Source organism: Salmo trutta, chromosome 2 (genome assembly GCF_901001165.1).
Source record: "Salmo trutta chromosome 2, fSalTru1.1, whole genome shotgun sequence".
NCBI lineage: Eukaryota > Metazoa > Chordata > Actinopteri > Salmoniformes > Salmonidae > Salmo > Salmo trutta.
Window position 1 is genome coordinate 35,154,912 of NC_042958.1, and position 17,029 is coordinate 35,171,940.

General features: G+C 41.2%; 1 protein-coding gene across 1 annotated transcript in view; it reads right to left on the minus strand.

Annotated features, from left to right (window-relative positions):
• The window catches only part of LOC115154454 (plexin domain-containing protein 2), a 168,601-nt gene extending 151,824 nt beyond the window's left edge, over positions 1–16,777 (minus strand). The window contains exon 1 of the mRNA XM_029700694.1: positions 16,261–16,777. Coding sequence (XP_029556554.1) covers positions 16,261–16,360 — 100 coding nt within the window. The 5' untranslated portion in view covers positions 16,361–16,777. The remainder of the gene's footprint in view (positions 1–16,260) is intronic.
• Positions 16,778–17,029: the final 252 nt, after the last annotated feature.

A 17,029-nucleotide genomic window follows, 5' to 3' on the forward strand; every position in this document is an offset into this window, starting at 1 on the left:
AAAGCTGATGCGCATCGCAAGCTGCTCCAAGGAGTTGGACAGTTTTGACTAAGCAACAGCAGCGGTTCACTTTGAGCAGGTGAAGGTCCGCCGCAAACGCAAGTAAATTAGAGGCAAATTATTGTGTTTTTCAGGCGCTGTCCTAGCAGTTCTGCTGCCGCCCTAGGCAAGATTAACATATGCAGCCCCTGTGTCATGTATAGTATACAGATTTGGAGTGGATTGATAGACTAGAGCAGAGTAATGATGTGTATCATGCACAATTGGTGCATTTCAGTTGAGCTTATTTAGTCGCATTTGGAAACGAAACATCGCTGTCAACTATTTACAATGTTGCAATCACTAGGCAGCCAACTGCCTATAGTAGGAAACAGAGTTGTTATCAATAAGTCACGCATATCACACATGACACGGGTCACAACCCCACGATAGTTCAAATGACAATAAACATAATGTATTAACATCATCCAGTAGTACCGTAAAAAGAGTGAGATATCACTTGAGCTTTGAAAACAAGTGCTTTCATAAATGTATGGCGGGTGACTCGTTTCACAGGAGCTTTGTAAAAATAAGCTTTCTTTCAATGAACCAGCCTTAACGAATTTCGTTTATTTAAATATCGAATTTGATTGTACAACATCAGTTTTAGAATGTATTCATTTTGTGACCGCCAAGACAGTGTCCTCTTTCCACTACTGCGGTGCTGAATCGCAGCGTGAATGGGGAATGGGGCAGCCGTCCAGGTCATTTATTTGACATGTTTTATTTAACCTTTATTTAACTAGGCAAGTCATGGCTAGAAGGAGTTCAGCTTTTGTCAAATTATCGTCAAAAGTGAATTTTGTTTAGCATTTTAGCTAGACCTAACCCTTTTCCTAACCTTAACCTAATTCTCCTAACATGCTACGTAATTATCCACACCTGCTGCATATATTATCCTTAACCTCTTACTAAAAGTCAAATCTGATGTTAATGTGACAAAAGCTGCATCCCTTCTAGCAATGACCGGCCTGCCCTGATGTTTTTGAAGTTGTCTTTTATTACTGTGTAGGCGACTTGTTCTTCAAGGCTATGTGTGTGTGTATATATATATATATCCCTGCTATAAAAAAAAATATATATATATATATATATATTTTTTTTTTATAGCAGGGATGAAGACGCAAAGGGCAATGTTTTGCTTTTCAATAAAACGCAAATGTCTATTATGTTAAGGTGAATTACAATAATCTAAATGTGATTTTGAGCCCCCTGGGTGGACGCCCTTATGTGTTTTGCACCCAATGCATATGAATGTCCAGTAAATTTCTCAAATGTCTGGTAAATTAAAAAATTCAAATCTTGTCAGTCACGTTGTCTGGCGCCAAATGTTCATAACGGAAACCCCTGCTACACAGGCACACATACTTACACTGACACCCCAACACACACACACACACACACACACACACACACACACACACACACACACACACACACACACACACACACACACCACATACGCTGCTGCTACTGTTTATTATCAATCCTGTTGCCGAGTCACTTTATCCCTACCTATATGTACATAGCGACCTCAATAACCTCGTACCCCTGCACATCGACTCGGTACTGGTACTCCCTGTATATAGCCATGCTCTTTTTTACTCGTTCTTTTTATTCGTTATTCACTGTGTATTTATTCCTTGTGTCATTATTTATATTTAATTGCATTGTTGTTAAAGGATCCGTAAGTAAGCATTTCACTGTTAGTCTACACATGTGGTTTACGAGGCATGTGACAAATACAATTTGATTTGATTTGAGCTATCGTTACAGTACAAAGCCTGAAAACAAGGCTCTATGACTAGGGCTGGGAATTGCTAGGGACCTCACGATATAATATTATCAGGATACAATATATATCGCGATTATCACCATTCTATAAAGTATGTATTGCAATTCAATACTGTGATTGTACTGTGATTTGATGTTCCAAACATATTGCTCACTATATGTCTGCTGCAGAGGGACAAGAGAGCCATGAGAAAATTAGTTTTGATCAATCATGGAAATAAAAGTTCATAAAAAAAATGGTCTCCTTATTTAAAAATAAGATGGAGAGCAAGCTATGAAGGAAAATAAGATGGAGAACAAGCTATGAAGGAAAAATACTGGAGTTTTGGTGCAGGTACAAAATATAATAATGCGTTATTGTCAAAACGATATGATATATCGTCAAAAATAATATCCTGATGTGTAACTGTACAGGTTTTTCCCCCCATTGCTATCTGTGTCTGAGTTGAGCTGCAGGAAGCCTCACAGGAACACAGTAGGCAGACAGTAAGGAGAGGGGTGAGCTTGAGAGCACTCAGCCTTTACCAGAAACTCCTGTTGTTGATTCCCATCTTAATGAATATGACCCAGGTAGATAATCACAGTCAGCGTGTTAACGAAGACTTCCAGGGAACATAACAAAGGCAGAAAAACTGCCCCACTTCTCAGTTTCAAGTTCCACCAGTCAGCAAACTCCCAGAGTTGATAGTGGAGTGAGAATCCAAGGGAAACACATTCTATGTATTGTGGAGGGAGGAAGGGATGAGCTCGCTGCAGACACAGACAGTACATCCCAAATGGCACCCTATTCCCTATGTAGTGCACTTCTTCTGACCAGAGCCTTATTGACCCTGGACAAAAGTAATGCACTACATAGGGGATAGGGTGCCATTTGGGATGCAGAGATACAGGCAGGGCCCAAACAGCTGGGAGACATCAGGACATATCAGGAGTGCCAGGCAGCGAGCCTCCAGCCTCTGCTCAAACAAACACTGGTGGCTGATGGGAAGAGTCCTTGAACACATGTCCTGCCTTTCCAGTCAGCTCCTCAGAGTTCCTAAACATCTGCTGATCTGCTGGCCTACACCAAAAGAGAAACCACTAAGTAGATCACCAATGCAACTAGCACTGCTTTAGAATAGGGACGGGAGATTTTCCTGACCCTGTGACTAGGCAAATTCCAGCTCTAACTAGATATACAAGCAGAGCTGTGCTACCCCTCAAAAAAAAAAAAAAAAGGAACATTTGAAGTTTCATGTGAAAATAGTGTTAGGAGAAATCAGGACATGTGAAGTGTCTGTTTTTACATTTTGAGCTGAAATTTCACATGTGAAATAAATTGAGAGTTCACATGTTAAAACCACCTTTTCACATGTGAGGAAAATAACATGTTTTCACCTCACATGTAAAAAATGTTATTTACAGTTTCACATCATGTAAGAAAACTTTGCAACTTCACATTAGAAAAACATTAACAACTCCACATGTATAAATCTCACTTTAAAATGTGGAATTGCAAGTTCAAATTTGAAAAACATGAACATGTGAAAATCACATTTACAGTTTAATAAGAAAACCCTATATGTGGAATTGCAAGTTCACATGTGGTGACAGTGATGTTCTCCTGATGTAAAAAAGGTGGGATTAGCATGTTGCAGTAGCAATGTTTCCACATGTGGAATTGCTCATTCTGTAATGTCATTCTATAAAAATGTTACTTAGTCTACCTGAATATAATAGTTCAAATGCTAAATCAGAGTCACACAGAATGTTTTTTGGTAATCTTAAACAAATCTACTTTGAAACAAAGGTATACACCTCACACATGGTTATGGACTTAAAAAAAGAAGACACCTGTACCATGTCAGATATAGAGTTTAAATGTATTACATTTTGAGTTTTCATTCCAATATTACACTTTATATACAACATAGAAGACTGAAATATAACAAACACTGGATTTTCACCGCTTCAAAAAAATATGTTTGTTAATTATGAAATTATGAAAATATTAATAATATTCCACCCATGAGACCACTAGAGGGGGATTTGACTGCAGGAAAAGGCTACAAATAATGTCTTCTTCGTACATTGGTCCATGACCGTTGGAAGAAGCCCAGTGAAAAGAACAGAGAAGCTAGTGCTCTGTGTCTCCTTATTTTCTATGCTGTTTTCTGGTTGGTACACATGGTTACATTTTCAAAATGTAGAGATAACATGTTAACTAAACTGTGATGAGTTTTATGGTAATTTAGATGAATACAGAAATATAAACACAACATGCAACAATTTCAAAAGTTTTACTGAGTTACAGTTCAAATAAGGAAAATCGGTCAATTTAAATAAATTCATTAGGCTCTAATCTATGGATTTCACATGATTGGGCAGGGGTGCAGCCATGGGTGGATCTTGGAGGGCATAGGCCCACCCACTTGGCAGCCAGTCCCACCCACTGGGGAGCCAGGCTCAGCCAATCAGAATGAGTTTTTCCCCACAAATGGTGCGAATGGACAATTTCTGGGAATCTCAGCTTATGAAACAAAGGACTAACACTCTACATGTTGCGTTTATATTTTTGTGTGTAATTGAATTGTTTAGACCAAGTGAAAAACGACTGAGATTTTCCAATTTACATGAGTGTAGCCAAGCTAAGTAGCTAGCTAGCTCACGTTTGAATACGAGTCAATCAAATTAAATTAAATTGTATTTGTCACATGCTTTGTAAACAACAGGTGTAGACTAACAGAGAAATGCTTACTTACGGGCCCTCCCCCAAAATGCAGAACATTTTGAGAATAGAAGAAAAATGGAAAAATAGTAACATGAGAAATAAATAGAAAAATAATTACACAAGGAATAAATACACAATGAGTAATGATAACTTGGCAATATACATGGGTTACCAGTACCGAGTCGATGTGCAGGGGTACCAGATAGTTGAGGTAGATATGTTTATATAGGTAGGGATAAAGTGACTAGGTAACGGTATAGATAATAAACAGTAAGCAGAGTATGTGATGAGTCAAAAGAGACTAGTGCAAAAAGACTCAATACAGATATTCCGGGTAGCTATTGGTTCACTACTTAACTAACTATTTAGCAGTCTTATAACTTGGGGGTAGAAGCTGTTCGGGTTCCTGTTGGTTCCAGACCTGGTGCATCGGTGCCGCTTGCCGTGTGGTAGCAGAGAAAACAGTCTATGACTTGGGTAGCTGGAGTCTTTGACAACTTTTGGGCCTTCCTCTGACACCGCCTGGTATAGAGGTCCTGGATGGCAGGGAGCTCGGCCCCAGTGATGTACTAAACTGTACGCACTACCACCTGTAGCGCCTTGCAGTCTGAGGCCAAACAGTTGCCATAACAAGCAGTGATGCAGCCAGTCAAGATGCTCTCAATGCTGCAGCTGTATAAGTTTTTGAGGATCTGAGGACCCATGACAAATCTTTTCAGCCTCCTGAGGGGGAAGAGGCGTTGTCGTGCCCCTGACAGCTTATCATGAGGTATTATAAATCAGGCGAGCAGAACCTTGAGACTTCCTTAATATTAGAGATTGTGCACCAGTTGTTAACAAAGAGACACACACCCCCTGAGAGTAGGGTCACAGCCTTTCGGTTACTAGCCCAACATTCTAACAGCTAGGCTACCTGCTGCCCGTTATAAATGTTTTGTCTTTTAAATGGTTATATTTTTTCAAATGAGTACTCATATTGAGTGTATTTACATGTGTACATATGAACCACACTAGTTATGTGTATTTTAGAAGGTTACTTTATATGAAATGTGTATTCAATGGTTGCATGCTAATTGATAACTGCTAGCTAGCATAAGGACAGTCAATAGCTAGCCTTCCATTTCATCCTAGCTAGCTGTTTTTAGCTTCTGTTATTGTTAGCTGTCCATAGGTTTTTGTCACATTTAATACACAGGCCTAAAATGAATTTTTATGTATTTGAAAATGTGTGAATGTGTTTGATTTTGGAATTAATGTAAATAGATACTTTTCTACAAAAATATGATTTAAATTAGGGGTGTCAGTGTTAGTCAGTTAACGCATGTTAACTTTTTGTCATTTTTATGCACTTATCTTTACAGCTAAATTGTGATATGATTTGTTCATATATGAAAAATGTACATTTGAAAAATCCATGTGAAATTTCCCAAATGTGTCCGAAAACCACACCTGACTATATATATATATATATATATATATATATATATATATATATATATTTCCACATGACATTTTTCACATGTGATTTGTTCATACATGTGTGTTCATACATGAATCCAAAAACCACATTCCTCTTACTTTCCCACGCACACACACATTCTGCGACACTTTCTCTGTTTCTCCCCCCGAGGCAGCCCGCCAATAAATCAGAGCTAATTCATTTCTGCAGCATTTAGTATTCCATAAAATCAATTCAACACAATTTACATGAGGAGCACCCACCCATCTCTGTGAATGGAGAATCTGACAACAACACAATTAACAACCATACAGTGAACACCCATATGACAAATACCATCTCAAAGCTAACAGAGCATGGGAATCGTCCTTATTATAAATATAAAAAAGGTCGATATTTATCCATTTCCGGATAAAGGTGGTAGTTCACAAAAACATGAATTTGATTTCAACTTCAAAGTCATGATCTGTCCTCCCCATTTCTGACCCCAAAATGTACTTGTGGTAGTGTGAAGTATTTTATTTTAACCCAAGACACTTAATTGACTGTCGTTTCTGCAGGGCATGGCTGCTGGTTTTAAGGATGAGTTTGTTTGGGAGAGGGAGAGACATTTGGACAGCGACACAGCCTCTTTCCAGGCACAGAAACAAAGACTGTGTTGTTGCACTCAAGTGAGGGAGTCCCACAATTCTACTTAGACTTGCAGACGGTTCAAAACATCTTTACCAGACACAAATATCAATGAGTACATTGCAGCATCAACAGTAGAACAGTTGTAAGTAAGAAGCTGGCAAGCTGCATGTCATGTCATGATATATTCAGGATGTGGTTGGCATTGGATAAGGAGAGAGGTTCCTGTTGAACTTTACAGAAAACGTTCTCAGTGCTAGAGAAAAAAAGAGGAAAAGGAAATATGAGAGAACGACAACAGCAAACACACACCTAGAGAAACACTCTCTCTCTTACATACAAACACACAAACATGCTACATAGGCATTTAGCAGCATATTGGTAGCGCCAGTGAGTGACACAGTCTGGTCTGGTACAAAGGAAAGCCTCTGCTCCTGCTGGGCTGGGGGCATGAAGCCTGCTGACAGGCCGGGTTAAGAGGGTCCTCCCCTGGCTCTTTGTCTTCTGTTCAGCATGCCTGGACACATTGAAAGACCTGTGGCCCTCCTTCATGACACACCCAGAGGGGGTTCTTCAACTCTCCACACTCACTGGCGACTGTGAACACTCAACACACACACCAAATCCAGAGAGAGAGAGAAAGAGAGAGAGAGAAACACACAAACACTCACACATAACAAACAAACATTGCAGCGTCCCATCTGTGTTTCACCCCATTACCTTGTTGAGGCAGAGCGCTAACGGCTGTAACCCAAAGGGGACCACTGATACAGAGTAGACAGAGTAGACCACACAACACATAACTGACTGATGTATCCAGTGTATTTGGAAAGTATTCAGACCCCTTGAATTTTTGTTACGTTACAGCCTTATTCTAAAATGGTTAAAATTGATTTTTTGTCCTCAATCTACACACAATACCCCATAATGACAAAGCAAAAACAGGTTTTTGGAATTTTTTTCAAATGTACTAAAAATAAAAAAATACATTTACATAAGTATTCAGACCCTTTACTCAGTACTTTGTTGAAGCACCTTTGGCAGCAATTACAGCCTTGAGTCTTCTTGGGTATGACGCTACAAGCTTGGCACACTGGAATTTCTCAAATTCTTCTCTGCAGATCCTCTCAAGCTCTGTCAGGTTGGATGGGGAGCGTCGCTGCACAGCTTTTTTCGGGTTCAAGTCTGGGTTCTGGCTGGGCCACTCAAGGGCATTCAGAGACTTGTCCAGAAGCCACTCCTGCGTTGTCTTGGCTGTGTGCTTAGGGTCGTTGTCCTGTTGGAAGGTGAACCTTCGCCCCAGTCTGAGGTCCTGAGCGCTCTGGAGCAATCTTGGTTACATCAGATCAGAGAATCTTGTTTCTCATGGTCTTAGACTCCTTTAGGTGCCTTTTGGCAAACTACAAGTGGGCTGTCGTGTGACTTTTACTGAGGAGTAGCTTCCGTCTGGCCACTCTACCGTAAAAAATCCTGATTGGTGGAGTGCTGCAGAGATGGTTGTTCTTCTGGAAGGTTCTCCCATCACCTCTGTCATCACCTCTGTCATCACTCTGTGGTGACAGAGGAACTCAAGCTCTGTCAGAGTGACCATCGGGTTCTTGGTTACATCCCTGACCAAGGCCCTTCTCCCCTGATTGCTCAGTTTGGCTGGGCGGCCAGCTCTAGGAAGAGTCTTGGTGGTTCCAATCTTCTTCCATTGAAGAGCGATGGAGGCCACTGTGTTCTTGGGGACCTTTAATGCTGCAGACAATTTTTGGTACCCTTCCACAGATTTTTGCCTCGACACAATCCTGTCTCAGAGCTCTAAGGACAATTCCTTCGACCTCATGGCTTGGTTTTTGCTCTGGCATGCACTGTAAACGGTGGGACCGTATATAGACGGGTGTGTGCCTTTCCAAATCATGTCCAGTTAATTGAATTGGACTCCAATCAAGTTGTAGAAACATCTCAAGGATGATCAATGAAAACAGGATGCACCTGAGCTCAATTTCGAGTCTCATAGCAAAGGGTCTGAATACTTATGTAAATAAGGTATTTCTGTTTTTTATTTTTAATATATGTGCAAACATTTCTAAAAACCTGTTTTCGCTTTGTCATTATGGGGTATTGTCTGTAGATTGATGAGAACCAAAAATAATTTAATCAATTTTAGAATAAGGCTGTAACATAACAAAATGTGGAAAAAGTCAAGGGGTCTGAATACTTTCCAAATGCACCTTACACAGACAGCCAGTTCCTCTGAGGGAGTGAGCAGCTCTCTCTGTTCTTGTAAAACCCAGCAGTCTGCTGTGCTGACTCTTTGTTTGGGTAACTCAGTGAAACTCGTGACACTTGCTGAAGTGTATAATGTTTGAGGGCTTTACTCTTTAATCCCTCTGTGACTGGCTGCTCCCTCCTCGCTTCCTGAACCTTGGCTTGTTTCAGCTGGTATCAAAGATACAATATGTCACTGCCGGAAGAAAGCCTTTTTTACATTCATTGAAAGCAGTAAATCCCTTTTATGTAGTCTGAAAACGTCATGACTGTAGGACCAAGAAAATGTATTCAAAATATTCCTGAAGTTTCATTATCCTATGTCCAATATACGGCAAGTTACATTTTTGGAGATACAAGGATTTCTTGCAACAGCGATGACTGGTGTGTTCAGGTGCTGTTTCTATCCTGACATTTCCAGCAGCTATGAGGTATTTGAGAGCTCAGCTTCTTCCCATGGTTGTGTTGATAACTGAGAACCACAACATGCAACCTTACATTATTTAGTGTGAACCTGTCTTACACAGAACAGACCATAAAGGTGCAACATACATCCCCGCATAGCCTATACTATTACCATGTGGTCTTGCATACTACCATCCCTAACTCACTCCACACTTATCACCCCTCTACACTAGTACTCTCGCCAGCCCATGACAAAAAGCAGAAGATAGGGGGAGAAGTAAGGGATTGCACTCTCCCCAAATTTCCTCTCCTCCTTAATCATCACACACTGACCCCTGCCCTGCAGGCAAAGGAAGCTTTCTGGAAATCCCTCCATCTCAGAAACACATTTACCTTTCTTTGTTAAGACTATCCAGCTCAGCCAAAGGAAGCATTGTACAGCTGCTTGGACAGCCAGACAACAGATCAGGTTCTACCTGTGGATTAATCTCTGCTTCAGATGCTGGTCTGAGATCAGTTGTCATAGACTATGATAAGCCTACCCTGCTGGGGTGTTTATTAAAGGGTTTATCATGCATGGTAAATAGAATTCTCGATATTCAGTTCTCTTCACAGAGCACTGAGTTAATTCAGATGCATGTTATTCAATAAAAGTTACGTATAGCCAACACCAATCCATCAATTCCTGCTTTCTCAGACTTTTATAGGGGGCCTAATAAAGTGCTTATATTTAAGGCCCAGCGCAGTCAAAAACATGATTTTTCTGTGTATTTATATATATTTCCACACTATGAAGTTGGACTAATACTGTGAAATTGTGAATATTATAATGATACCCTTTTAGTGCAAGAGATGTTTGAAGAAAAAAAAATCGGCCTGTTTTGGTGGAATGGAGCTTTGGCATTTCCATTGTGAAATCAGTTAATAGACCAATAAGAAAGAGAGTTCCAAACCTCTCTGACAATAACAGCTAGTTTTCAATTTTCCACTCCCAACTTAGACCACTCCCAGACAGTCCTAGCAAAATTATTGCCTGAGAAAATGTTCTTTGCTAAGAAGCTATTTTCGTTTATTTTTGACAATTTTAATTGAAAAACCATCTCAGTAAGGTACTTAATTGTTACCCAGAAATGATTTGATATTGAGAGAAAACGGCTGCATTGGACCTTTAATCTGATACACACAACACAAAAGCACAAAACATACCCCACTGAGTGATTACTACAATTCTAAGAAAAGGCTAAGAAAATCTAAAAGCCCCAATGAGTGTGTTAGACAAAGGGCAAAGATGGACATGAAAGAGCTTGAAAATGGCATGAAAGACAATGGCTGTACATAAAGAGCAGCTTAACTGCACCGGGTTTCATTAACTATAGGCCTCTTTGCTTTGTCTCAGTGCCTATTGAGCCCCTCTCACCCCTCTCTTTCTGGCTCTACCCTCTACCACATGCACCCTACCCTCTACCCCACTGTATAAGGGTCCTTCACAGAGCAAAGGGGTGGACCTGAGATGACAGGGTCTGAGGCGTGACTAACGCAAGAGCCTGGTGTTGCGGTATGGGACCGTACCATCCCGGTCCTGTGCGGTATAGAAGACTTGTCACCACATATAGAGCAAGACAATGACCAACACCAGCCACCCCCCCCCCCGACTCATACCACCCCACTCCTGTCATCCTCCGTCCATTCAAGGAAGCTTCTTTCAGGAGGTAATTCAGAGAGCCACTAAAGAGACTTTGATTCTGACCAGTTAGAATGTGCAGTGTGACAGACAGACAGACAGACAGACAGACAGACAGACAGACAGACAGACAGACAGACAGACAGACAGACAGACAGACAGACAGACAGACAGACAGACAGACAGACAGATAGAACACAAACACAATAAACAGAGCGAGAGCGAGGGAGAGAGAGAATGGAATTCCTTACTAGAAGGCTTATAAACTTCCTGCACTTCTCCTCTTTCAGAACAGACACACAGAGCTCTTTTGTGCACCATTTTGCCAGTAAGACTTGTGTCACAGCCCGACACTTCACCAGACAAGTCAGATAAGCTGTATTAGCTTCGAAGGTCAAACTCAGCCTTTTGAAGGTTGAGTGTGACGCTGCTAAGAGACCACTGTATTAACTCTATGTCTATTCGCGTACATGCGTGGCTTGTATTTGTGTGTTTCTGTGTATCTGAGTGTGTGAGAGGAAAGGCAGCCTGTGGTATTATGATGGATGAGAAGCAGGGTCCCCAGAGCTAAGGCTGTGGATAACTGCCTGGTTAAGTCACTCGCTACCTAAGAATCCATTCAACTCTGCACAGCACAGTGTAGAACAGTACAGCACAGCACCGTGCCTGAATCCCATACAACAGAGCTCTCCACTTTCACATGGCATTCCATACACAACCACAATCTTAGCACATTTAAATGCTTGCGTTGAGGGCTGTTAAATAGACCACATCATTAGTGAGCAGATCAAGACAGACTGCAACAGCACACACTAAGTGGCCTATACAGTATCTTTCTCTGAGAGAGAGCCAGAGTGACAATTAACCCCAAAATCCCCATGAAATCATACCTCTATATTCTGTACTCATCAGTGTGTGAGCCTGCCACTGGCATCACCCAGAGACGTCACATGGCGGGAATATTTCAAAGAAATATGTTCAGCCCATGAGATCTTCTAATGTCATCCAGATATAAGCCACTGCTCTTCTCATTTATAACTGTGAGAGGAAGTGTGTGTGTGTGTGTGTGTGTGTGTGTGTGTGTGTGTGTGTGTGTGTGTGTGTGTGTGTGTGTGTGTGTGTGTGTGTGTGCGTGCATGCGGACATGTTTAACTATACTTGTAGGGATCAGAAGTCCCCACAAGAATAGTAAACAAACAGAAATGTGAACATTTATTTTGTTCCCATAAGGTCATATGCTATTTCCAGAGGGTTTAGGGTTAAGGTTAGAATTAGTGTTAGGGTTAGAATTAGGTTTAGGGTTAGGAGCTAGGGTTAGGTTTAGGGAAAATTTGATTTTGAACTGAATTGTGTGTCCCCATAAGGTTAGTTATCTTCTTTTCGGATCGGTGTCCAGTCAACGGGACGGTTGAGCTAACGTAGCATGAGGCTGTAAGTAACAAGAAAATTTCCCAGGACATTTACATATCTGATATTGGCAGAAAGCTTAAATTCTTGTTATACAAAACTGTGTGTGGGTGTGTGGCTATAGCCATCAACATTTGTATTTTTTCCCTGTCATCTGCTGCTGTGGATGCTGGCCAATGAAAGAAACAGAGTGTGTGAGTCAGCCTCCACAGTGAGTTGTACACAACAAGGTCCCAGATACCCAGTGAACTACAGAGTGAACAGCCTTTGGGCGCACACACACCAACCGCACGGCTGACGTTTGTTAGGGTGTTTCTTTTCCTTTACTTCCTGTTTATTAATAATGTACTATCTAGGAAAGGAGAGAGGCACTACTAAATATGGTCAGTTAATGCTATGACAAGGGAAGCGTCTCACTGGACAGCTACTCTAAAAATAATACCCTGTATAGAACAGAGGCAGAGAGAGGTGCACCTGGAAAGATCTCCTCTAAAGTTAAATCTCTCCAAGCCTTTTAGACATTGACAGCTGGATCCCTGTCCATGTGTTTGCAAATAACTGTTGAGGTTGGAGAACTTTGCTTCATTTGAGGAAAAACGGGTGGTGGTTGGAATCATTGAGAATTTGAATTATTTTATTCCATAACCTCTTCAGAAACAGTTTGACACTTCAATTCACAGCGTACCTCTGAAAGGCCCAGATCATGAGTTTTCAAGATAGAATGTGAGCTCTTGATAATTCTAACAATGATCTAAGTTCAGATGATCCATGTGCAGCACTGACTGGCCAAGGAGATTCATTGGCTCCATAAACTATGACAAAGTACCTAATATGGTGAATAGCACAGTAAAGACAACCCAATGTCTGTGTGTGTGTGTGTGTGTGTGTGTGTGTGTGTGTGTGTGTGTGTGTGTGTGAGAATCTCCAACAATCACATACTCATAGTAGTTTTTCTCTCTCAAACACAGACACATTCTGAAGAGCTCTCCACTAGAGCCCTTGGTGGACAGTATGGACTCATCCATCTACTAGAGCACCTAGTGAACAGTATGGACTCATCCACCTACAAGAGCCCCTGGTGGACAGCATGGGCTCATCCAATTACTAGAGCCTTTAGTGGACAGGATGGACTCATCCAACTACTAGAGGCTTTGGTGGACAGCATGGACTCATCCAACTACTAGAACCCTGGTGGACAGGATGGACTCATCCAATTACTAGAGCCTTTTGTGGACAGTAAGGACTCAACCAAATACTAGAGCCCCTGGTAGACAGTATGGACTCATCCAAATACTAGAGCCTTTGGTGGACAGCATGGACTCATCCAACTACTAGAGCCCTGGTGGACAGTATGTGCTCTTCCAATTACTAGAGCCCCTGGTGGACAGTATGGACTCATCCATCTACTAGAGCCCCTGGTGGACAGTATGGACTCATCCAACTACTAGAGCACCTAGTGGACAGCATGGACTCATGCACCTACTAGAGCCCCTGGTGGACAGTATGGGCTCTTCCAATTACTAGAGCCTTTGGTGGATAGTATGGACTCATCGAACTACTAGAGCCCTGTTGGACAGTATGGACCCAACATCTACCTTTGGGCCCTGGTCAAAACAAGTGTGTAGGGAATAGGATGTCATTTGGAATGTAGGCATCAACTGTAGACACCTTGCAGAAGTGTGTGGATCATCAATGTTCCTCCCTCACTTTAAAGACTTGCACCTCCTTCAGGAATACTAATACTTGAGCAAGTTATTTTTTCTAAAATGATGGCTTACTGATTGAAAGTGTTTGGTTGTTGAACTTTGAGGAAGTGGAGACTGACAGACTGGTACAGGTGGTTCTACACTTTTAAAAAAAGTACTGTGGTTTTTCAAGTAACTTACTGGCAAATTACTGTAATAAAAGGCCCAGTCTTAAAACTGGTTCCAGATCAGATAAAGCAAGGCCCTGGTAGACAGCACATGCACTGACAGAGGGACAATCTCAATCAGATGGTTGAAGGGGTGCACTACTGCCAAAATCATATCTTTGTTCTTTCCTATCATGGAGAAAATCGTATTTCTTAACCTTTCTGGGAAGGGGGTTCCGCTAGCGGAACACCTGGCCTACAGCCAGTGAAATTGCAGGGCGCCAAATTCAAACAGAAATCTCATAATTAAAATTCCTCAAACATACAAGTATTATACACAACTTTAAAGATAAACTTCTCTTTAATCCAACCACAGTGTCCGATTTCAAAAAGGATTTACGGTGAAAGCCACAAAAACCATACAGCCATTTTCCAACCAAGGAGAGGTGTCACAAAAGTCAGAAATAGCATTAAAATTAATCACTTACCTTTGATGATCTTCATCTGATGGGACTCCCAGGACTTCATGTTAGACAATATATGTTTGTTTTGTTCGATAAAGTTAATCTTTATGTCCAAATACCTCCTTTTTGTTTGCGAGTTTAGTCCAGTAATCCAATGCACAAAGCATGGACACAAAGTCTCGACGAAAAGTCTAAAAAGTTCCATTTGAGTTTGTGGGAAACATGTCAAACAAAGTTTCTAATCAATTCTTAGGGTGTTTTTATCATAAATATTCAATAATGTTTCAACCGGACAATACTGTTTTCATTAGAAAGGAAAGGGAACGGAACTCGCACTCATGGCCACGCGCGTGACTAAACTAAAGGCTTTCATCTGAGCACCTGCTTAGAGTGGTCTTATTCGCTCCCCTTTCACAATAGAAGCCTGAAACAACTTCTAAATACGGTTGACATCTAGTGGAAGCCTTAGGAAGTGCAATCTGACCCCACAGACACTGGATATTCGATAGGCATTCACTTAAACTACAAACCTCAGAATTCCCACTACCTGGTTGGATTTTTCTCAGGTTTTTACTTGCCATATCAGTTCTGTTATACTCACAGACATTATTTGAACAGTTTTGGAAACTTTAGAGTGTTTTCTATCCAAATCTACTAATTATATGCATATTCTGGGCCTGAGTAACAGGCAGTTTACTCTGGGCACGCTTTTCATCCAAACTTCCCAATGCTGCCCCCTATCCCTAAAGAGAATGTTCATAGTTGGGTCAAAGAATATAGGCTGTTTGATTTATAGGATGCAACAGCTAAGTCAAAACGCAAAACATGATCTTTTTCCTTTGATTTTCAAAAATCCTACCCTACGGCCATGTTCATCAAGTCTTCATGATTCACCAAAACCCAACTAATTTATTGAATGTGATAAAAACGAGAAAAAAAACACATTCAACACCTCTTTCAATATGCCCTTATATTAATAAAAGCATGATAACACGTTGGGACACAGACTGTTTTATACACATGTTTATAGTAAGGATAATAAATGAGCTGACATTGCCTATCATAAAGTCTCCGACATAGGGTGGATCGATCGCTGAAATAAAAATAACGGAGAACAATAGCCGTGCACACATCCAAAACCAGCAGCCTTCAAATCCCCCTCACAAGCGCGGATGCGCGCAGTACACGCACGCACGCACACACACCACGAAGCTCAGCAACCCTCACTCACGAGCGCACAAACCGTTATAAACACAATATCACAGCAATAATGAAAACCATGTAGCATGTAGTTGGTATTTAGTCACCATACAAATTATTCTTTGACAGTTATAAAGGCAGTTAAAGATACTGGTAAATACGTCTACAACAAACCTTGTTTCATTATTGTACACCATGAAAGTGATTGCACAATTGCACCGTATTACACCAAACCACACTTAATAATAAATAAAGCACTGTAAGCGTTTCTCTGTACAAGTCATCATGCATAGTGTTTTATTTTGTTATCATTAAATGTGGAGAGATCTTCATGGTGCAAATATAAGAGGTAGTATGGGGTCTTACCGTTTGTCGGGTCCTGTCCGGGCTCTTGAAACGCATTTCCAAGAGACAGAAAAACTAAAACAACTCCAACAACAAGGTCGAATGTCTTCACACCTGCCATATCCAAGATCCACGATTGATTGCACTGCTCCTCTTTATAGAATGTTTATTTTTTCATACATCAAAATCGTAGGGGACTTAAAATAGACTACACTCCGTAACTCTTCTCGAGTGTAGTCTGCAAGACAGCCTTTTGCAGAGCAAAACCTGTCTGCGCTGTTCGTTGGTTTGCAGACGCGGAATATGATGTGTGGTGTTTTGTTTGTGTGTGTGTTTGTGCGGGCGTGCGTGCGTGAGTGAGTGAGTGAAGATATGCGTGAATGCGCGCATACGCTCATCGGTCCAAGAAGGTCCCGGGCCACCACCAAAAAAGCAACACGGTTCAGAATATTGGAGTCATCTCAGCTCCACACGCATAGGTCTCATTCCTACCCGGGAAAGAAGAGGTGCAATGTGAGTTGGGTTCTCAGAGAGGACTCCGTCACCAATCCAACACCACCAACAGTACTTTACAGCGTTTTACAGTCAGTGCAAACCACCAGTCTGCAACAATACCGTGTCAGATGCAGCTGGAATATGCTATCCACCCGTAACTAGCTGGATAATAATGGACTTTTCTGTGACACCAGACAGTCAAGAACGTATTACACTATGAGACATTTTTTTTTTTTTTTTTTTTAATTCAACCTTAATAACATCTTTGTTGAAACCACCCTATCCTTTTCAGTGC